Source organism: Sus scrofa, chromosome 17 (assembly GCF_054392235.1).
Source record: "Sus scrofa isolate SSC_HxYL_T2T_F1_AM1 chromosome 17, Sscrofa_HxYL_maternal_Yorkshire_Landrace_v2.0, whole genome shotgun sequence".
NCBI classification, from domain to species: domain Eukaryota; kingdom Metazoa; phylum Chordata; class Mammalia; order Artiodactyla; family Suidae; genus Sus; species Sus scrofa.
The window spans coordinates 40,673,575-40,696,929 of record NC_139399.1 but is presented as its reverse complement, the minus strand read 5'-3'; the positions used below and the strand labels follow the sequence as shown (position 1 = coordinate 40,696,929).

The 23,355-nt window shown below is 47.5% G+C and overlaps 1 protein-coding gene across 2 annotated transcripts in view; it reads left to right on the top strand.

The window, feature by feature from the left end:
* TMC2 (transmembrane channel like 2) overlaps positions 1-23,355 on the top strand; it is a 70,567-nt gene that overhangs the window by 35,197 nt on the left and 12,015 nt on the right. Inside the window, exons 8-16 of one of the 2 annotated variants that reach the window (XM_085003392.1) lie at positions 177-275; positions 1,374-1,516; positions 3,723-3,870; positions 7,180-7,368; positions 9,100-9,279; positions 11,167-11,316; positions 14,564-14,692; positions 16,775-16,842; positions 17,928-18,167. In XM_085003392.1, coding sequence (XP_084859518.1) covers positions 177-275; positions 1,374-1,516; positions 3,723-3,870; positions 7,180-7,368; positions 9,100-9,279; positions 11,167-11,316; positions 14,564-14,692; positions 16,775-16,842; positions 17,928-18,167 — 1,346 coding nt within the window. Of the gene's footprint in view, positions 1-176; positions 276-1,373; positions 1,517-3,722; positions 3,871-7,179; positions 7,369-9,099; positions 9,280-10,822; positions 10,926-11,166; positions 11,778-14,563; positions 14,693-16,774; positions 16,843-17,927; positions 18,168-23,355 lie in introns of those variants that run through there. The other variant, XM_085003393.1, reaches the window with a different exon arrangement.

Below are 23,355 nucleotides of genomic sequence, written 5' to 3'. Positions count from 1 at the left end.
GTTCACGTTTTCTACAATGAGTATGTGAAACCATTAAAATCGGAAAAGTGAATGATGTCATTTAAAGAAAAAAATGGACGTGTCCTGCTCTGAGAATGGATTTAACCCACGATGTTCAAGTCTCCACGTGTTTGTACTTTCTCCACATATGATTGTGCTGTGCTGTTCTGACACAGGTACTGATGGGTGTGCCCTATGGAAGCATACCCAGAAAGACAGTACCCCGGGCTGAAGAAGAAAAAGCCATGGATTTTTCCGTCCTTTGGGACTTCGAGGTACCATTGCCAACATGTCAAGGCACTTCGGTTGTGTGATTGTGGATAAGTGTAAAATGCTGCATTTAATGATTGGAAAGCCAGTGAATTCATCCAGTGGGAGCCCAGCCCTTGCATGATGAGCTGGCCAACCGTGTCCTTCTAGGTCCTCTTCATGGGTCCTTTCTTCAGCCACACACTCTAATGGATGGGTGTGCTCCCCCACCCCCGAGGCCACTGCTCCCCTCATTCTGCCAGATGATGATGGTGTAAGGTGATCTTAGGGGATGGTTTTATGTCACCATAACCACAATAAGACCCCAGGGCTCTGGCCCATCCAGCCTTTCCTCCAAGCTTCCCAAGCTTCAACTGAATATCCTACCTGCCCCTCAAGTTCAACAACTATCCAACCAAACCCACGTCACTTCTCCCATTCCCTTTCCTGAAAGGACCATTCATCTAATCATTCAAGTCTGAAAGCTAAAACTTATCCCTCGTTTCCTCTTCCTCACCACCGCCCCTCACATCCCATCACTAAATCTGAGCCTATCTCCTAAGCATTTCTTGAATCGGTCTCCTTTTATTTGTTCCTCTCACCTATTCTTTGAATAACACCCCTACCTGGACCAGGACCACTGTCAGAATCTTCTACCTCTGCTCCCTGCCTTGGCTTGGCTCAGCTCCTAACATCTCCATTCCCTCTGTTGCCAGGTAACCTTTGGCTTTGGCATTGGCTTTGGCTCTGCTGCCCCACAGGGCTACATCCTTTCTAAAATGCAAACCTGACCCCATCACTCCCCACCTCCCGTATTCACTTGTTCCCTTCCCTAGATGGAAGAAAACCCAACATCCTGAATTGGGCTTTCCAAAAACGGTTCATGCCTTGGCTGCTCTCTGTCTCACCAGCCCCAGGTCCGTCTAAGACCTCACACTTTATGCCGCAATATTATCAAGCCTGGGGGAAGGCAGTGCCTCCCTGCCTTTGCTCAGGGTCCTGGTCCTTCCTCCCCTCAGGCTCCCATCACACCCCTGAGAAAGAAAGCCCAGGAGGAACGGAAGTGTCCAGTGACGGTCCTGCTGAGCTTACAAACCCAGAGCCTTGGCTTTGCTGTCCCACAGGGTTACATCAAGTATTCTGCTCTCTTCTACGGCTACTACAACAACCAGAGGACCATCGGGTGGCTGAGGTACAGGTTGCCCATGGCTTACTTCATGGTGGGCGTCAGCGTGTTCGGCTACAGCCTGATGATCGTCATTAGATCGTAAGTAACACTGTCTCATGTACAGGTTTTTCAGTCTTCTTCCCACAAACAGCCCTTTCTCATGGCCTCTCTGTGCCTACTTACCTTCTTGTTAGGGATTTAGAGAGAAAACAAGGAAACAAATAAAAAGAGCAAATGCAGATTGTCCTATGTGGTATAAGAGAATAAACGGGGTGGAATTCCCATCGTGGCTCAGTGGTAAGGAACCCAACTAGCATCCATGAGGACGAGGGCTCCATCCCTGGCCTCGCTCAGTGGGTTAAGGATCCGGCGTTGCTGTGAGCTGTGGTGTAGGCTGGCAGCCGTAGCTCCAATTCAGCCCCTCACCTGGGAACTTTCATATGCCACAGGTGCAGCCCTAAAAAAAAAAAACACGAAAAGAATAAACAGGATAATGTGAGAAGTTCTGGGGGATACTTCCCAGGAATAGAAACTCCTTTAGATGAGTCTGGACACAGCACTTTAGACAAAGCAAGAGCATGTGCAAAGGCCCTGAGGCAGCAAATATCCTGCATTCCAAAAACCATCAAAAGGCCAATGTGCCTTGAGATGGAGCATGGCACCCAGTAAGGAAAGTTTTGAGAAGTTCGCAAAGCCTGTGTCTGCTTTCCTCTGAACCCAGCTTCCTCAGAAAAACTCTCTGCTTCTCTCTAAGTCCAGCTGGCGTGTGAGAACAGAGGCCGCCGCACTCAGTGACTATAATTAACCTTGGTGTTGTCTTTGGCACCATCTCTACTTATCTCTGTGGTCAGAAATGTTTTTTTCATATGCCTGCGTCAGTTAATTCATATTCTCTGAAGGAAGAAAAAAAAAATGGCCCAGCCCACGAATTGCTTTCATTTAAGTCGGGGGACAGCAACCAAGGCTATGCAGGGCAGGGGGACCAGCAGGCCGGCCCACCCATCAGCAGGGCCACAAGAGGTCACTTCTCCCAGGAGCGCAGGGCAGCTGTGTCTGCAGGGGGAGTGGAACATTCTCGAAGCCCAGCTAGAATCCCCTACCCCCACCCCGGGGTGAGGTGCGGGCCCAGCTGGGTTTTCTATTACTTCATCTCTTGGGGAAAACACTGCTGTTCGCTAGAGCCTGCGACACTCGACAGTGATCGCTAGATGACGTGTGGCTGCCCAGTTCTATCAAGTGAAAGGAAAAGGAAAAACCAAGGAGACAGGCTTGGTTTTATTCTTAGCCCTCACATTGTTAACACCTTCCCCTGCCAAGTTTAAGGATATGGACTGTTTCCCTGTTGAACCAAAACGCTGACTAAGGCAACCAGGCCCCTGGAGCAGCAAATTCCAAAAGTCGAGACGTCAGAGAAAGTCAGAGACACAAGCCTCTGTCTGATGGAGCCCTTCCTGGAATCCTGTGGATCCCATAGGGCCGATCTCCAGGAAGCACAAAGAAAGGATGAGGGCAGGTAGGATGGCATAGGTGGCCATCCAAGCCAGCTCCGAGGCCCTTTCCTCCCAGTTCGCTTAAGAAACTGATGTGCACGTCACCTGCTTGCAGTACCAGCTCCTCAAGGCGTGTTGCATTTTATAGCAGAAAAAATATAATTTCAGGGTTCCTATTGTGGCTCAGCAGGTTAAGAACCCAACCAGTATCCATGAGGATGTGGATTTGATCTCTGGCCTCACTCAGTGGATTCAGGATCCGGCATTGCTGTGAGCTGTGGTGTAGGTTGCAGATGTGGCTCGGATCCAGCGTTGCTGTGGCTGTGGTGTAGGCCAGCAGCTGTAGCTCCAATTGGACCCCTAGCCTGGGAACTTCCATATGCTGCAGATGCAGCCCTGAAAGAAAGAAAGAAAGAGAGAGAGAGAAAGAAAGAAAAAGAAAAAATACAATTTCTATCCAAGAAAACAGATGAATTAGAAAAAGTTGTTCTCTGAGAATAAAGAGATCCGAAATATTTGCAGGTGAGTCAAGCCACAGGAAGTGGGACATCAGGGTAGGAAACGCGGTTAAGTGTCCTGGACCCTGCAGGCTCCTTGTTACCCAGCTGGCACCATGTGTGCTTACAGTGGACTCTGAACTGGGGGAGGGGGAGGTGGCCGCGCTGTGGCTATCAGTAGTTTGATTCAAACCCATCTAGGGTCTTTCCCTCCCTGGATGTCTGCCACCTGTGCCCAAAACTGGCTCAGGCCAATTTCTTGGGCTGGCACAGCAGAAACAGGGAAGACCTAACAAGAGTGGTGTGTGCGCCCTACAGGATGGCCGGTAACAGGCAGGGCAGCACGAGCGAGGGGGAGAGTGACAACTTCACGTTCAGCTTCAAGATGTTCACCAGCTGGGACTACCTGATCGGGAATTCAGAGACGGCTGACAACAAATACGCCTCCATCACCACCAGCTTCAAGGTAGGCACCGCAGGGGTTCCTGCTATGGCGCAGTGGGTTAAGAATCCGACTACAGTGGCTCGGGTCACTGTGGAGGCGCAGGTTTGATCTCCGGTCTGGCTCAGTGGGTTAAGGATCCAGTGTCACTGCAGCTGTGGCATAGGTAGCAGCTGGGGCTCGGATTCAGTCCCTGGCCCTGGGAACTCCCAGTTTTAGTTTTTAAAGGAACCTCCATACCATTTTCCAGGGTGGCTTCACCACCTTGCATCCCCACCAACAGTGTAGGAAGGTTCCCTTTTATCCCCACCCTCCCCAGCATTTATTATTTGTAGACTTTTTAATGATGGCCACACTGACTGGTGTGAGGTGATACTTTGTATTTTTGATTTGCATTTCTCCGATACATAGCGATATGGAGCATCTTTCCATGTGCCTATTGGCCATCTGTATGTCTTCTTAAAAACCATTCATCGTTCTTGACAGTCCGATACTTCTCCTGTCTGGGAGGAGAAGTGGGCTGCAGGGATCATTCCCCCCACCCAATACCAATCATCCTGCAGAAGGCAGGTTCACCCCTCAGGGACAGGGCTCGGGCTCAGGCTCAGCAACTCATTACATGGGTTTCATGAGCCCCAGAGTCCTGCTGGCTTGGCAGGGGCCAGGGAGCTGGCTCCGCTCTCCTCCCCTTGTCCCTCTCAGCAGTGGGGAGCCTCTGGCAGAGCCTCCAAAGGCAGGGTAGGGGTCGATGGGCTTTTGGCCTTTCCTTCAGGACTACCAAAGAGGAACAAGGTCACTTTGAATATCTAGAAAGGAGACGGCTTCACCTCTGAGTGTGTTAAAAACCAAGATAATGCAGTTATATAACAGTGTGCACTAATGTATGTTAACTGCCTGATGAGTCAGTTGAAACCCAGCTGAACACAGTAACTGTTAATTTAATGAAAAAAATCTCATTCCAGGTACTTTGGTGTCTGGAAGACCTCTTTTTCCATCCTGGCTTTACCATACACTAATTATACTTTTTTTTGCGGTGAGGGGGACATGTGGAAGTTCCCAGGCCAGTGATGGAACCCATGCCACAGTTGCCACCTGTGGCACAGCTGCAACATTGCCAAATCTTTCATCTGCTGCATACTGTTTATACTTTCTATGAGAAAGTTATTAATGCAGGGTACAAGGTTAATAATAAAAAGTCTATTGTATTTTTATATACTAGCAGCAAACAACTAGAAATGAATTTTAATTCCATTCACAATAAAATGACACAAATTACCAAAAAAAATCCTAGGAATAGATTTAACAACAACAAAGCATAAGACTGCTGAGCCAAAAAGTACAAAACATTGTGGAAATAAATTAAGAAACTCTAAATAAGTGGATTTGTGCCCACTGTAAATACCCATGGAATAGCCCATTGTCTATTCTTATAAATAAGATTTTATTGAAACAAAGTCATGTCCATTTATTTATATATTGTCTGTAGTTGCTTTCACGCTGTAGGGACATAACTGAGTAGTTATGGGAGAGACCACATGGCCTGCGAAGCCAAAAAATTTACTATCTGGCTTTTTATAAAAGAAAGGTTGGCCAGAACTATTTTAGAGAAAAAGACAGCCCCTGGATTAGAAGACTTGATTATGTTTAAGATTCAGTTTTAGTCTATTTGGGGAGTTCCCATGATGGCTCAGCGAGTTATGAACCCAATTAGTATCTATGAGGATGCTGGTTCAATCCCTGGGCCTGCTCAGTGGGTTAAGGATCTGGCATTGCCAAAAGATGTGGCATAGGTTACAGATGTGGCTCAGATCCACCACTGCTGTGGCTATAGGCCTGAAGCTGCAGCTCTGATTCGACTCCTAGCCTGGAAACTTCCATAGGCTAAAAAAAACCAACTTCTTAGTCTATTTGATATGTAGAATTTAAACAATTGTAATCAGTTACTAAAATTTTTCTAAGCATTGGTATCTGTAACGTGGATGACGACAGTAACTACTCTATTGGTTTGTTGTTGGGATAAAGAAGGATAATGCAGGGCAAGGGTTTAGCACCACATCTGACATACAGTAAGTATTCAGTAAATCTAAGCTTTTGTCATTATATATACCAAAATAGCAGTAACAACAAAAAATACATATTTTTAAAGAATCTTTTCTTCTTCCAGTTTTTTTTTTTTTTTCTTGGCTATGCCCATCGCATAAGGAGGGAACGGACCAGGGACCAAACCCATGCCACAGCAGTGACCACACTGCATCCTTAACCTACTGAGTCACCAGGGAACTCCTTTTTTTCTCTTCCGTTTGACTGAGATATAATTGCTATACAATTATAATGCTTTGACTTACATCATGAGATGATTATGACAATAAGTTTATTGAGCATCATCATCTCCTATGGCTACAAAGTTAAAGAAATAGAAAAAAAATATTTTTTTCCCTTGAGATGAGAACTCAGGCTTTACTCTCTTAACAACTTTCATATGTAACATACAAAGGATTAATTATATTTATCACATTGTACATTACCTCCTTAGGACTTATTTATCTTATAACTAGAGGTTTGTATCTTTTATCCACCTTCATCCAATTCCCCTGCTGCCCACCTCCCTGCCTCTAGTAACCACAAATCTAATCTCTTTTTTTTCTCTGTTTGTTTATTTTTTTAAGTATAACTGACCCACTATACTATGTTAGTTCCTGTTGTACAACATAGTGACTCTACATTTCTATACAATTCAAAATGATTACCATGATAAATCTAGTTCTGTCACCATACAAAGATATTACAGAGTCTTTTTTTTTTTTTTTTTTTTTTTGTCTATGGGAGCTGCACCCACAGCATGGGGAGGTTCCCAGGCTAGGGGTCTAATCAGAGCTGTTGCCGCCAGCCTCTGCCACAGCCACAGCAACGCCAGATCCAAGCTGCATCTCCAACCTACACCACAGCCCACGGCAACGCCAGATCCTTAACCCATTGAGCGAGGCCAGGGATCGAACTCGCAACCTCATGGTTCCTAGTCGGATTCGTTTCCGCTGCGCCACGACGGGAACTCCCAGAGTCACTGACTATATTCCCCACTCTGTCCATTTCACGCCTATGACTCATTTATTTTACAACTGGAAGTTTGTGCCTCTTAATCGTCCTCCCCATTCAAAATATATTTTCTTAAAGAAAATAGCTAATTCTCCATAGAGCAACCATGCTCTCTATACCACCCCCTTTGAATCATTGCATTTATGGAAATATCGAAAATACAGGCTCGGGAACCCGATGGCAATGATTCCTGCTGGTTTCTGGCCCATCATTATTCACATCTCGTTTTCACACATCAAGGAATCAATAGTGGATGAACAAGAGAGTAACAAAGAAGAAAATGTCCATCTGACAAGATTTCTCCGTGTCCTGGCCAACTTTCTCATCATCTGCTGTTTGTGTGGAAGTGGGTACCTCATTTACTTTGTGGTGAAGCGATCCCAGGAGTTCTCCAAGATGCAGAATGTTAGCTGGTATGAAAGGAATGAGGTAAGGAGGGCTTCTCTGCCGAAGTGAATACTGCAAGCAGGTGCTGAAATTGCCTATGCATGCAGCTGAAGTATTGAATTCTAGAATATAGGACTTATTTTTAAAAAGGAAATTATCTCTCTTTCAAGCCAGGCAGTATGAACGTCTTGAAGAGTCACCTATTGTTAAGATTTTATAGCTAAATAAACTGGATTTAATTAACATGTCAATCAACTGGAAGCCAATTATTAAAAAGATGTTCCTTTTCTCAGAGCTCAGCAGTGCCACGTATCATAAATCGACTGTCTAGTAACGCATGGGTGTGATCCTGGGCTCCCGTTTCTATTCCATTGGTCTATTTGTCTAATCCCGCACTAATAACACACTGATAAACTATGGCTTTATTGTACATCTTGAGATATGATAGTGTGAGTTCTCTCATCAAAATCCACAATAAAACACATAAAGGTTTTTATTGTGATTATATTGGATCCATAAACCTCTTTCGGGAATTTAACATCTTTGGTAGTTGGCAAAAATGGCCACAAATCCTTCCCATCCTTGTATACCCACTTTTTCCCATGCAGTTTTCTAGTTCCTCCCATGCAGAGGTGGAATCTATTTCTCCACCCCTTGCCTTAGTCAGTGAAACAGTAGCAACCACGATACAAGCAAATTTGAAAAGGGCTTGCGTTTTGGAACTGGCTGTCTTGGGAACCTGAGTCCTCCACCATAGGAACGATTCCAAGCTAGCTTCCTGAATGCTGAGACCCATGGCCCTATAATCACATCACCCTAGGGGATGGCAAATCAACCCCCAGACATGTGGATGAGCCATCAGCCCTCAGCCGACCCTAAACACATGAACAAATCCAGGTGAGACCAGCAAAAGAACCACCTAGCTAAGCCCAGACAAAATACTGACGCAAAGAATCATGAGCTAAATAAATTAAATAATAAGAAAGAATCGGAGTTCCCCTTGTGGCTCAGTGGTAACAAACCCGACTAGTATCCATGAGGATGAAGGTTCGATCCCTGGCCTCGCAGAGTGGGTTAAGGATCTGGTGTTGCAGTGAGCTGTGGTGTAGGTCAAAGACGCAGCTTGGATCCTGTGTTGCTGGGGCTGTGGTGTAGGCCGACAGCTGCAGCTCCAATTGGACCCCTAGCCTGGGAACCTCCATATGCCGTGGCTGCGGCCATAAAAAGCAAGCAAGCAAGCAAGCAAGAATCTATCTCCCCCCATAAGGCAAGAGAGGATGGAAATATGGAAATGACAGAACAAATATAAAACACAAAATCAGTATTTCCTGCTGTGGTGCAGTGGGTTAAGAATCTGACTGCAGTGGCTCAGGTCACTGTGGAGACGGCGGTTCCATCCCTGGCCTGGCGCAGTGGGTTAAAGGATCCGGCATGCTCCTGAGATGAGGGCTAACACGGTGACTCTTGCCTAGGGCACTCTCTCCCCTATGTTAACTCACTTCGCAAAGATGGTTTTTATCCATGCTAACAGCAACAATCATGCTAGCCACCCATCGCAGAGCAACTCTGACCTGCGGGACATATGCTGACTGCCCAGGGCAGGTTGATGCCCTAGCCAGGGTCACACAGCAAGTTGTGGAGACCCTAGGCCATTTCTGGAGGCAGAGCAAGGGGTCGCCAAGGAGCTGGAGATGCATGGCGCTGGGGGCACAGAGATGGGTACAAGCAAGTGATGGTGATGACAGGAGTAACCCAGCTCTCCTGACTCCTCAGGTAGAAATCGTGATGTCCCTGCTTGGAATGTTTTGTCCCCCTCTGTTTGAAACCATTGCCGCCCTGGAGAATTACCACCCACGCATTGGACTGAAGTGGCAGCTGGGACGCATCTTTGCTCTCTTCCTGGGGAACCTCTACACATTTCTCTTGGCCCTGATGGATGATGTCCACCTCAAGGTGAGACCACAAACTCCCCCCCAATGCCTAGTGCCCATTAAATTTCCCTTTGTAAAATGTAATTTCCTGGAGTTCCCGTGCCGCAGCAGAATCGAATCCAATTAGGAACCATGAGGTGGTGGGTTCGATCCCTGGCCTTCCTCAGTGGGTTAAGGATCTGGCATTGCCTTGAGCTGTGATGTAGGTCGCAGATGTGACTCAGATCCTGCGTTGTTATGGCTGTGGTGTAGGCTGGCAGCTGTAGCTCTGTTTCGACCCCTAGCCTGGGAAGCTCCATATGCCACGGGTATGGCCCTAAAAAGCAAAACAAACAAACAAACAAATGAATTTCCTGGAGTTCTCTTGTGGTGCAGTGGGTTAAGGATCTGGCATTGTCACTGCAGCAGCTTGAGTCACTGCTGTGGCATGGGTTCAATCCCTGGCCTGGGAACTTCTACATACCACAGGTTTGGCATATACGTAATTGGCATAAATAATTTCCTTATGCATAATTTATATTAATTAAAGAAATTTGGGAAAGGTCAAAAAAGTAAAATGAAGAAAAAATGTCCCCAGACTCCTATGACTTAATTGTTAACATTTTGCTTCAGTTCTTTGCTGTCTTTCCTTAAGGTATCTTTTTTCACATCATCCGCGTGTCCTTTGGTCCTCTTATTTTATCTGCAGCCTTTCCCATGTTGTTTCTTAGCTGCCATCAATGTTTCTCAGTGGAGTAAGGGTCCATTGAAATGGTAAAAGTCACGGTCGAGTTAACCACTCATCACTGCTCCCCAGATGGTCACGACACACCCACCCAGTCAGGCCCTGGGGATACAGCAGAGAGCAAGACTGCAATCACACTCTGGAAGACAGACTCGTTCATTGCAGCCTGCTGGGTACTCCACTGGGCGCGAGCCCAAAGCAGCGTGGCAGCGCACAGGAGGGGCAGCAGACCCCACGGTGGGGAATCTTAGCAGACGCTGGAGGAAGCAGGGAACTGTGGGTTAGCTGAGCAGCAGAGTGGAGGGGAAGAAGTGAGACATGAAACTGGGAAAGGGCCAGGCGTTGCTCTCCTTCCCCCCACCCCACCCCCACCCCACCCCCCATTAACTTTTTCCTGAGGTTAATGGGCAGCTGCTGGAAGGTTCTAAGCATGGAAGTGACTGGATCTGGCCCTTGCCTACCCTCCATCTTCATCTCTTGCTTCCCTCCTGCCCTAGTTATCTGTTTCACCTTCCTGAGCCTCCTGTTTCCTCTACGGAGCAAAATTCTCTCTTGCCTCTCTCTCCACCTCCCCATGTCTGGCTTAGTTGACTAATGCTGCTGAGGTTTGGGCTCAGGTGTCCCTGCCTCCAGCCAGTCTTCTGTGGCCCCCACTGTCTGATGTGGATTTTCTCAGTCCCCAGAGAAAATGTCCCACAAATTTTATCACTCTGTTCTGTAATTGTCTATCTGTTCGTCTCTGTCACTTACTAGACTGTGAACTTTCTAAGAAAAGCCCCATTCACTCCTGTGTCACTCCTGTTCACTCTTACCTCACCACTGCCTTATGTGCCCAGAATAGACCCTGAATAAATTACTCTCAAGAAAAATGAATAACTGGATGGACAGACGGATGGATGGATGGATGGATGGATGGACAGCTGGACAAATGGATGAATGGACAGGTGAATAATAACTCGGAGAAGAAAACTTCATGGAAAAGACCCAAGAACTTCTGCCAGTTGCCCCCCTCTCCTCTATCAATTGAAAGGCTGGGAAGGGCATTTCTGGTGAGACCCTCCTAAGGGGCAGGGCAGAGGCTAGGTGGCAGGGCTGTGGCATGTGTTGGCTTTAGTTGGTGTTCCTATGGAAACTGTGGGACCCTCGCTGGCTCCTCCCAACCCCAGTTTCCATCTTCTGTTCTAGCTTTCCAATGAAGAGACAATAAAGAACATCACCCACTGGACTCTGTTTCACTACTACAACTCCTCGGGTTGGAACGAGAGTGTCCCCCGGCCACCTCTGCACCCGGCAGATGTGCCCCGGGGTTCTTGCTGGGAGACAGCTGTGGGCATTGTGAGTAATCCTGCTCTCCCAACAAGGGGATCCCTGTTCTCAGTTCTTTGTTATTCCTTCCTGAATACTTCCATTTTTAAGTCACCAAAATGAGAAGCCAGCCTTTCTTAGGAAAGTTCCACCGTTTCACGTGACCATTTTTCTTCAGTGTCCCACATATTTCGGTGAATACTCCCTATGTTGGGGGTTCCCACCATGGCTCAGCATAACAAACCCGACTAGTACCCATGAGGCCGCAGATTGGATCGCTGGCCTTGCTCAACGGGTTAAGGATCCAGCATTGCCATGAGCTGTGGTATAGATGACAGACGAGGCTCAGATCCCACGCTGCCAGGACATAGGCCGGCGGCTGCAGCTCCAATTCAACCCCTAGCCTGGGAACTTCCAGATGCTGCAGTTGCACCCCTGAGAAGACATAATAAATAAATAGTAAATAAATAAACAAATATTCCATATGGCAACCTAATACTGCTTGGGTTTATTTAGAGTTTCACTGCAGATTTCACTACCTGGAAATCATAAATACAGGATCCTAAAAATTGGATCGAGGATTTTGCGTGTATATGCATCCGTGCATTTTTCTGTAAAGAGAATTAAAGGTTTTCATCCGAACATCAAAAATTCACAACTACCATTACCAAATTCGCAATGATCCTTATCCGCATTCACCACTGTTCCCATAGTCTACACGGTGCGGATTTCAAAGGCTAATGTTCTTTGCCTTCCTGGGCAGAAATCTGAAGTATTCACAGGTACCACAGGGATCAGCCGCCTTCTCTTCCTCCACTCCGTCCCTTTGCCTGAGGTTTCATTCTTTCTTTTCTTTTCTTTTTTTTTTTTTTTTTAATTTTGTGGCCACATATGGAATCCAGGCCAGGGATTGAATCGGAGCCCCGGGGGTGTCAATGCCAGATCCTTTAACCCACGAGCACCTGGACTGGAGATCGAACATAACGCCACTGTAGCAACACAAGCCGCAGCAGTCAAATTCTTAACCCACTGCGCCACAGTGGGAACTCCTGCATGGAGTTTCTATTCATCTGCCACCGCACTGCGATGCAGAATTTATTACCTCTTCACCAGTCCCCTGAAGACTCCACTTCCATAGAGCATGAGACACAGCATTTTGAACGGAGGATGATAAAGTCCGGTGGAGAAAAGGATGGTATCACACACTCCACCAAACGCTGCCTACAAGTCCACCAGCAGGTATTTTCCTGCTGCAGGATCTCCTTCCCACGGGGTCCTGGGGGCTTTCTCTCCCCACTTCCTTCATGGAGGACTCAGACTGTTTCTTATCTCCTCCAGTCCAGATTCCCCCATTCTCTTCAGGGTTTTAAGGGTTGGGTTTTTTGGGGGGGGGGTAATTTTCTTTATTTATTGGCCTCACCCACAGCATGTGGAAGTTCACAGGCCAGAGATCGAACCCACACCACTGCAGTGACAACACCGGATCCCTAACCAGCTGAGCCACCAGGGAACTCCCCCCATCCTCTTCAAATCCTCTTCATCTTTAACATGCAAAGCAACTCACATTTCTAAACCCATCACAGTGTGTAACAGAGAAAGTCAATAAAACCCTCCCTCTTTGGAAGATAGAAGAGAGCTCCTTACCGACATGATTCCTTTGGAATATTCTGCTATAGAACTTCTCTCTTCCTGCTTCACATCCTTAGAAGGCATTTCCCTTGCCCTCCTCCCTGAATGCCCATCACTGTTTGGGCATTGTTTCTTTCTGAGCTTGTTGATAATGATGGGTTTGAAGCATTATATCCTGCTCACCTGTATCCACCACCACCTCCACCCCAAGTCCCAGAGCATTATCTTGCACAGAAGCAGAGACCTGATACCAGTTGGTTTGTCTTTTACTTAAGAGCATTATTCTGAATTCTTTTTTTTCATTGCAGTATTATTTTTTTCATATATATATATAGTATTTTTTCATATATATGCATAGTCTTTTGTCTTTTTTTAGGGCTGCACCTGCGGCATATGGAGGTTCCCAGGCTAGGGGTCTAATCAGAGCTACAGCTGCCAGCCCACCCCACAGCCACAGCAACGCAGGATCTGAGCCACGTCTGCAACCTATACCACAGCTCATGGCAACGCCGAGTCCTTAACCCACTGAGCAAGGTCAGGAATCAAATCTTCGTCCTCATGGATACTAGTCAGGTTTGTTAACCACTGAGCCACGATGGGAACTCCTTATTTTTGTCATATTTTAAAGTTTTATTGAAGTATCGTCGATTCACAATGTCGTGATGATTTCTGCTGTACAACAAAATGATTCAGTTATACATGGACACACATCCATTCTTTTTCAGGGTTTTTTTTTTCCCATGTAGGCTATCACAGAGCATTGGGTAGAGTGCCCTGTGCTGTATGGCAGGTCCCCTTGACCAGTCACTCCCTATGCCACAGTGTGCATATGCCACTCCCAAACCCCCAGTCCATCCCTCCCCGTCTGATTTCTTATTGAGGAATAACCCTGAAAACGCATCAGCCATTCATCCAGCAAACATTTATTCATCATCGTAGAGGATACAAAAAATAGAGCAGACCCCGTGCCCCCTAAGAATTCAAGTTTAGATGTCTTAAAGGTTATGATGATGTTTGATAGGCTTTTCAATGTTCCCCCCAAATTAATAAATTATATATAGACTACAAAGCAGAGAAAACTTTGTTCCTTTGTCTTTGGCTCTTCTTCTGTGTGCCTCTGTGGGAAAAAAAAAAAAAAAACTACATTATTTTCTCTACCAACCAAAAAAAAAAAAAAATCCAATTATCAAGGAGTAAAGAAAGCCAGCTGCTGTCCCAGGGGACAGTGGTCAGATTCAGTCTTAGCTGGGGCAGCTGGCACTGAGAGCAGGTGGGGGAGCAGGAAGGGAGGCTTCAGAACCTCTATCTGTGTGGTAGTGCTTCTAACTTCCAAATCCTGAGTGTCGCCACCTGCCAGGCAATTTGCATCCATAATCACTAAGCTTCCCACTAAACCTGCAAGTCATAGTCTCAACTTCATGAGGTTCAGAGACTACACCAGAGCAACACAATTCGTAACTTGCAGAACTGGGACCTAGAGTAAGCATTTTTCAAAGCCTGGGGTCTTTTATCTGCCCCGACATTCTGCCATCACCCATCAGAGGGTCAGAGAGAAGGGTGGGGGAGAGCTGGCGTGGCAGCTGTCAGCCGAGAGAAGTGGGCACGGTCGAGCCCTGACCACCCCATGTCTCTGTGTTCCTCTTTGCAGGAGTTCATGAGGCTGACAGTGTCCGACATGCTGGTGACATACATCACCATCCTGCTGGGGGACTTCCTGCGGGCTTGCTTCGTCCGGTTCATGAACTACTGCTGGTGCTGGGACCTGGAGGCGGGATTTGTAGGTCACTGTTTCAGGGACCTTCTGCAGAAAGGCATTGCACCCATCCTCGCTGATACAGCAGGATGCCTCCTGTGCATTTCCGTAGATGCTTAATGTCAGTCTCTATCCTGTGACGTAGCAAAGTATTTAATTTGTATTTCCTTTAAGTGTCCCATTTGCTATCTACGTTTTTCCCAATGTAATTAACAACGTGACCTTCTTCTCTGGGAAATGGAGGCATTTGACCTTGGGAAAGGTGAGCGGATGGTAGGTAGAGAAATGCCAAACAAGTACCAGCTCTCGTTAGGGAAGGGAAAAAAAACACTCTTCTTTGAAGTCCACACTGTGCAAGCTACAGAGAAATGAGAGCTCTTAACTTTCAAGACTCCAGTGAAGTCCTGGAGTGGGAGAGGGGAGGTATGGACGTGACCGTTTCAGGAAGTCCTGGAACACACCAGGAACCTGATACCCATTGGCCCATCTTCTGGATTCTGCTTTGAAAAACTCTTTGACTCATTCCCTCCACCAAGGAAATTCCTCTTGCCCATCTGCCTAATAAAGTGCTCATTTTAGGGTGTTCCCATTGTGGCTCAGTGGAAACAAATCTGACTGGACGAGGACACAGGTTTGATCCCTGACCTCGCTCAGTGGTGTAGGATTTGGCGTTGCCATGTGGTGTGGTGTAGGTCGCAGACGTGGCTTGGATCCCGAGTTGCTGTGGCTGTGGCGTAGGCCGGCAGCTACAGTTCTGATTCCACCCCTAGCCTGGGAACCTCCATATGCTTCGGGTGCAGCCCTAAAAAGACAAAAGAAAATAAAGTGCCCATTTTATTTTATTTTATTTTTAAAGTGCTCATTTTATTTATTTTTTTTTAATCATTTGCTATTCTTTAATGAGTCGTCTTCTTAAAAATCAACCAGTGAAATGGAACAACCAACCTCTCCACCAGTCTTTCAGACAACAGGCACCAGGGATTTTTTTTTTAATGGGAAACCATTGATATGCCCGCTGTCACTAATTTCGTATGAAACCATGTCCATACCTAACGTCTCTCCTCCTTTCCCTCACCCCCGCCACACCTCGGTGATAACGCTCATGCGTGAGTCCATCCATCTGTCTGTCCACCTCTTTCGCCATCCACACAGAGGTCACGGAGCACCCGTGCAGACTGACACTTTGCCTTTCCAGGAGCAATGGGGCTCTCTGTTCCTGGTGGTAAAGTGCCCATTTTAAATGGGTGTCATTTCCTCTCCTTGGTGGCCAAGTATCATCTGGCAGAATCTCTGGCCTCATCTGCCCTCTTTCGAGTCACCTCATTCGCCCACCTAGTCGTCGCTGGTGTTGGGGTGGGGCCCTACCCCTTACCTGAGCTCCATATCTTTTTTACCTGTGTTGTTATCCCAGCCCTGAGCACCTAGACCAAACAAGGGTTCCGCTACAGGTTTCTGTCTTATTTTTTCTTTTAGGCACCAACCACAATTTCACACAAATTTTGTTTGTTTTTAAAGTTTTCTTTTCATTTGACTGATTTAAGTATTTGCATTTTGGTATTAATTAAATTTCCTCCTGGTTCTCATTTTAAGGTACATTTCTTTATTTCTTTTTTTTTTTTTTTTTTTTTTTTTTTTTGCTTTTTAGGGCCATACCCACGATGTATGGAGTTTCCCAGGCTAGGGGTCAAATCAGAGCTACAGCTGCCAGTCTACACCACAGCCACAGCAGTGCAGGATCTGAGCCGTGTCTGCGACCTACACCACAGCTCACGGCAATGCCAGATCCTTAACCCACTGAGCGAGGCCAGGGATCAAACCTCCAACCTCGTGGTTCTTAGTCAGATTCATTTCCACTGAACCATGACGGGAACTCCATATTTCTCACTTTTTTAACTGAAGAAGACTTTGAAAAGAGTTTCAAGTTTGAGAACTTCAAAACTTCTTTGAAAGTTGAAAACATAGTAAAGAACTAGAACCCTGAATCCGAGATTCCTCTCTGGTCACCAGCTAGGCTCTCTGCCATGGAGCGGCTTGGCCAGTTGGCTGGGAGTGGGGTCTGGCTGACACCTTCTAACACACTTTCTCTCTCTCTCTCTCTTCCTCTAGCCCTCATATGCTGAGTTTGATATTAGTGGCAATGTGCTTGGTTTGATCTTCAACCAAGGAATGATCTGGTGAGTTATCCATCTTCTCTGGGGCTCAGCTCATTTGGGGAGTTCAAAAGCTGGGATCCCAGGCTTTGCCTCTCAACCAGCTGGGAAGAGGCTGGCTAGATCCTCTGGCCTCCCTGAGTGTCCTTCTTTCACATGAGAATAGAAGCCAGGACCAGATGAGAACCAGGACCCACCATTTGCTACCATGGACGTAGAGGACGTAGAAACGGGAGGGCGGGGGGCAAACAGGAGGAGGAGAGAGGAAGGAAGGAAAAAAGAAAGAAGTCAGGCAGGAAGGAAAGAAGAGAGAGAAAGAGAGAGAGGGAGGAGGGAAGGAAAGCTAGAAGGAGAGAGAGAGAAAAGGGGAAGGCGAGGTGGGAGGGGGGCAGAGATAAATGAACTAAGGAGCTTCCCTCTGAGAAGGGAGTTAGAGGAGGCTGTGTGACCTCTGCCAAAGGCTTTCAAGGGCTCATTACAAGTCAACGTCCAATTCTTTTAATTTAAGAACGTCAGGAGTTCCCATAGTGGCTCAGCGGTTAATGAACCCAACTAGTATCCATGAGGATGCGGGTTCAATCCCTAGCCTTACTCAGTAGGTTGAGAATCTGGCATTGCCATGAACTGTGGTGTAGGTTGCAGACACGGCTCAGATCCCGCGTTGCTGTGGCTGTGGTGTAGGCTGGCAGCAACAGCTCCGATTGGACCCCCAGCCTGGGAACCTCCATATGCCACAGGTGCAGCCCTAAAATGGCAAAAAAAAAAAGACTGTAGGTCTTCAAATGCTTTTTAAGCAGCAGTGCTCTTTTATGGAGACCATAGAAACAGTTGGGAGGCCATCAGATTTGCTCCACGCCTGGTGGTAGGTGGGACAGGGGTAAAATCCTGGCCAGAACCCAAGCCAGCATCTGAGCCAGTGGCTCCCTGTCCTGAGCAGTGGAGTGGTGATAAATGTCTTGGCTCCACGGAGGCCCCTTCCCCTGGGACCTACAGAGAAGGCAGCAAGGCCGGGGGGCCCCTAGCCCCTCAGTCCCATTTCCTCCCCCCATCCTCCCCCGCCCCTCCCCCTGCCTTGGGGCCAACCAGATGCACGGTCTCCGCCCTTCCAGGATGGGCTCCTTCTATGCCCCAGGACTGGTGGGCATCAACGTGCTGCGCCTGCTGACCTCCATGTACTTCCAGTGCTGGGCGGTGATGAGCAGCAACGTCCCCCACGAACGCGTGTTCAAAGCCTCCCGATCCAACAACTTCTACATGGGCCTCCTGCTGCTGGTGCTCTTCCTCAGCCTCCTACCGGTGGCCTACACCATCATGTCCCTCCCGCCCTCCTTTGACTGCGGACCCTTCAGGTGCACAGTCTCGGGCGCAGGGGAGCAGCTCCTCCCCCGGGGCATCTGCTCAGAGATCTCAGGCTCAGGTCTGGCGTCAGCCTGCAAAAGGCTGGGAGCTTTGGGCAAATCATTAAGGCTGTTCAATAGAGTTTTCTGCAGGATGGAAATATTCTATGGCTGTGCCGTCCAAGATGGTAGCCACAGCTACACGAGGCTGTAGAGCCCTTGAAAGGGGGACCAAGAAATTGAATTTCATTTCCTTTTCATTCATTTTAATTTAAACAACTACCCATAGCTAACAGCTGCCACGTTAGACAGCACAGCTCGAACCTAATTTTTTGTTTTTCTTTTTACCAAGGCACTTGCAGCATATGGATGTTCCCAGGCTAGGGGTTGAATAGGAGGTGCAGCTGCTGGCCTAGCCACAGCTCACTGCAGCGCCAGATCCGAGCTGCATCTGCGACCAGCGTCGCAGCTTGAGGCAACACCGGATCCTTAACCCACTGAGCGAGGCCAAGGATCAAACCTGCAGCCTCGCAGACACTAGGTCAGGTTCTCAATCCACTGAGCCACAGTGGGAACTCCTAACCTTTTAATATATGGGTCATCCACAGCCTTGGATTAATTTGCCATAGGAGGAGTGAGAGGGGATGCTCTGAAATGAAATGACCTCACATTTACAAGTGCCATTCAAATGGGAAGCAGCTACGGAGACTCTTGACTGGGTCCCCACGCCCCGTGGAGCACGGAGGGCTCAAGGTCTTAGCCAGACTTGTTTCAGAGACCAGACATTAAATAGAGATAAACTGCATGAGGAGGTGGATGGAGAGATTGCGGGCACCTGCTGCTCACTTTCCAAAGGCAAACAAAGCCCTTTCCCTTCTGCCCAAAAAGGGATTCTGTGCTTCATGCTGCCCCTTTGCTCTGCCACCTCCTCACTTAGAAACACACGATGCGCGTTCCTTTATTCAAGGCTCTGAGGGCCGTGCAGTAAGACACGTGCACCTCCATCCCTACTGACCACAGACTCTTTCTGCAGGAGGGTGAGGTGCCCACCAGGCACCTGTACAACCCCCAGGGCTGGACCCCCTTAAACTGGGCACCCCTGGCCCTCACCCGCCTGACTCCAGTCCCTGCCCCGCCTACAGGGATCCGCACCCTTTGGGGAATGCCAGCCTGGTATCCCAGTTTACAACGGATTGACCTTGATAAAGCCCTGTGGTTGGTGCCCACAGCCAGGGCCGAGGGAGCTCAGAGGTGTCGTTAGCAGGAGAGCTCATTGCAGAGTGTGGTGAGGCTGAAAGGGGGTCCAGATGGAAGGAAACAGGGTCTGGATCCAGAGTGGAAGACTGTGCTGGGCGCCAGGCTGAGGGACAGCCACATGGCAGAAGTGGCAGAAGCCTCTTTTGGCTTCTTCCTGAGCAAGGTTTGGAGGGCTGGGCTCTGGGTGCAAATGCCAGTGTCCCTTTGCCCAGACCTGTCCTGGGAGGCCAGCGAGTGGGCCTGCCCCCCCCCCCGCCACCCCACCGTTGCTTCCTCTGCTCCCCTGAGAGGCCCTGACACCCAGACAGCAAAGGAAAGGACCCGAGAGTGGAGCTCAGGAGGAACATGGCTGCCACCCCCTTCCTGTCACTCTTCTGAGCAAAATCCGCCAACAGCTGGGACATTCGTCCCTCAGTTTCACAGCTGTCCTCCTGCTTGCTTTAGAGTTCACTCACAGGTCGCCTTCTCAGTGAGGCTTTCCCTGGAGATGGTAACTAAAATCACACACACACACACACACACACACACACACGTACACACACACACACACGTCTTATCATTATTTCTGTTTTTTTAACTTCACTTTATCAACATCTGGCATGGGAGTTCCCATTGTGGTGCAATGGGTTAAGAATCTGACTGCAGTGGTGCAGGTTGCCGTGGAAGCATGGTTTCGATTCCCAGCTTGGCACAGTAGGTTAGGAGATTTGGCATTGCTGCAGCTGAGGTGGAGCTCAGGTTCAATCCCTGGCCCGGTAACTTCCATATGCCACAGTGTGGCCATAAGATTTAAAAAAAAAAAAAGGAGTTCCCATTGTGGCATAGTGGAAACAATCCAACTGGGAGCCATGGGGTTTCAGGTTCGATCCCTGGTCTCACTCAATGGGTTAAGGATCCGGCGTTGCCGTGAGCTGTGGTGTAGGTCGAAGACTCGGCTCGGATCCCGCATTACTGTGGCCGTGGCGTAGCCCAGCGGCTATAGCTCCGATTAGACCCCTAGCCTGGGAACCTCCATATGCCGAGGGTGTGGCCCTGAAAAGACAAAAGACAAAAAAAAAAAAAAATCTAGCATGCCATTCATTTTGCTTTTATCTTTGTTGTCCGTCGCCCCACCAGACCGTAAGTTCCATGCAGGTGTGATTTTTTTTCTTCCTTTCTCCCTGCTTTATACCCAGTGTCCAGGAGAAAACACTTGGTTTCTGGTGTTCACTTTCACAGGGAAGGACTTAGGGTTTGGACCAGATGCAGGTGAGCAGCAGAAACGAATGAGATGGGCCGCGTTGCACAGCGTATAGTTAAAAGGAAGGGTTGGTAAACTACAGCCTGTGGCCCAAATCCAGACCCCCACCTGTTTTTTGTAAGTAAAGCTTTATTGGTACACAGCCTCACTCATTTGCTTGCATATAATCTGTGGCTGCTTTCTCGCTACAATAGCAGCATTTTTGAGTAGTTCCAACAGAGACCATCTGGCTCACAAAGCTTGAAATCTTTTCTGAGAAAAACTGCCACCACCTTGATTTAGAGCATAGACTCTAGAGCTGGCTCTGTCATTTGCCAGCTGGGTCATCTTGAGCAAGTTGCTTAGCTCCCTACACTCAGATTCATTGCCTCGGTAATGGAAATAATGGCAGTGCCTACCTTGTAGGTATATCATCTGTAAGGTGCTTAGAGGAATGGGCTGATCCATAGTGAGGCATATATAAGCGTTTGTTAAGCTTGAGCCCTGCCCCAGTTCAGGGTAGCTGGTACTTGGGACAATGCTGTGATGTGGGAAGCATCATCTACATCAGGGATCAACTGACTTTTTTTTCTTTATACGGCTACACCCACAGCATATGGAAGTTCCCAAGCTAGGGGTCAAATCGGAGCTGCAACTGCCCGCCACAGCCACAACCATAGCAACACTGGATCTGAGCCACATCTGCGACCGATGCTGCGGCTTGCAGCAACGCTGGATCCTTAACCCACGGAGCAAGGTCAGGAATCAAACCTGCATCCTCACGGAGACTGTGTTGGGTTCTTAACCCACTGAGTCACAATGGGAACTCTTAACTTTTCTTTTAGAGACTGATAGTAAATATTTTAGGCTTTGTGAATCAAGGGGTAAAATCAAGAATATTACATAGGTATTTACATAACAAGAAAAAAACAAATGCTCACAAAGCTTTACTGGAAAAATCCAAAATGTGGTAATAATAGAGTATAATGTTTTGTAATGCAGGTCTGCCAATGAGAAGAATGGAACTCTTTTGTGGGGAGGGGGCCATATTTCACATAATAGAGGCTCAAGGTTCCCACTCCCTAGCACCAGAGACCACGTGTCCTGCCCAGGTTGCCACCTTCGCTGCCTGGGTCCATTCCTGTACCAGACATGGCGACACATCTACCACCAGAGGGGAAATTGTCACAGGCTTTGCTACTGCTGAGCATTGAACTGCTGTGCTGTAGGGCGAGTCAGGCTATTCAGTTTCTGTTTCTGCTAAAATTGTACAGAGAGGAAAATGATTAAGTCAGGAGAGCAAATGAGGTTGACACTGTTGACTCCATTGTATGCGATAGATTCAAATATTTTCTGCAAAGTACTTACTGAGGAATAAGACAGTGAATAACCAGTCTACACAGACTGAAACTCTCACAGGCTGTGTTAATTTGATCAGCTGTACCTTCTGCTCTACAAATATTTTGACCATCATCAGCATACCACTGCAGATTCCACTTGATTTCAGTTGTGATGAATTCCATTCCATTCAATCGGACTAAATTGGTGTTTTTTCACTTTCTTTGAGAAAATGTCACCCATTTACATCCTAGATAGAATATTCATAGGAGTTGGTCTTCAGTCACTTCAGACTTGGCATTAACTTCTCAAATAAACAACTGAGCAGGTCAGTAACATCTATTGACTCCTCAAGAGCCAAGGGAAACCACTTGAAACCATGTGCCTTGTTTTTGTTTTTTGGGTTTTTTGTTTTTTGTTTTTTGTCTTTTTCTAGGGCCACACCCACGGCATATGGAGGTTCCCAGGCTAGGGGTCTAATCGGAGTTATAGCCACTGGCCTACACCACAGCCACAGCAACGTGGGATCTGAGCCACGTCTGCAACCTACACCGCAGCTCACGGCAACGCCGGATCCTCAACCCACTGAACAAGGCCAGGGATCGAACCTGCAACCCCATGGTTCCTAGTCGGATTCCTTAACCACTGAGCCACGACAGGCACTCCAATATGCCTTGTTTTTGAATAGGACGCTGCTGTCAGTGCCTCAACACTTCAAGCAGCTTCTCTTGCTAGAAATTCTACAAGTCTTAAGTTTATTTTCTCTGAATAAATATCTTCAGCTCCTACAGTTTAATTACTTCACTGGTAAATGAGGAGCATGATGTTGGAAACTAGGGGAAAGGGGATCCTTGTTAAATAGAGACAGAAAACTTAGCTGAACAGGCGTTCCCATTGTGGTTCAGCAGTAACAAACCTGACTAGTATCCATGAGGATTCGGATTTGATTCCTGGCCTCAATCAGTGGATTAGAGATCCAGCGTTGCTGTGAGCTGTGGTGTAGGTCGAAGATCTGGCTTGGATGCCAAGTTGCTGGGGCTGTCATATAGACCCCTAGCCTGGGATTGGCTCTAAAAAGAGAGAGAGAGAGAAAAGAAGGAAGGAAGGAAGGAAGGAAGGAAGGAAGGAAGGAAGGAAGGAAGGAAGGAAGGGGAAAGAAAAGAAAGAAAGAAAAGGAAGGAAGGAAAAAAGAAAGAAAACAAGCTATGTCCTTAAGTTTATGGAAAGCTGAATTTGTAAATGATAAACCTGGATATTTAGCTGAGGGTATTTCTAAGCAAAATATTGAGCGTGTAGCCTGGTTTCTTCTTGCTGTTTTTACTAAAATGTGAGAAGAAAGAGATAATTGAGGAAAGAACTGATGAGCAAAAAAGGAACCAGGACTTG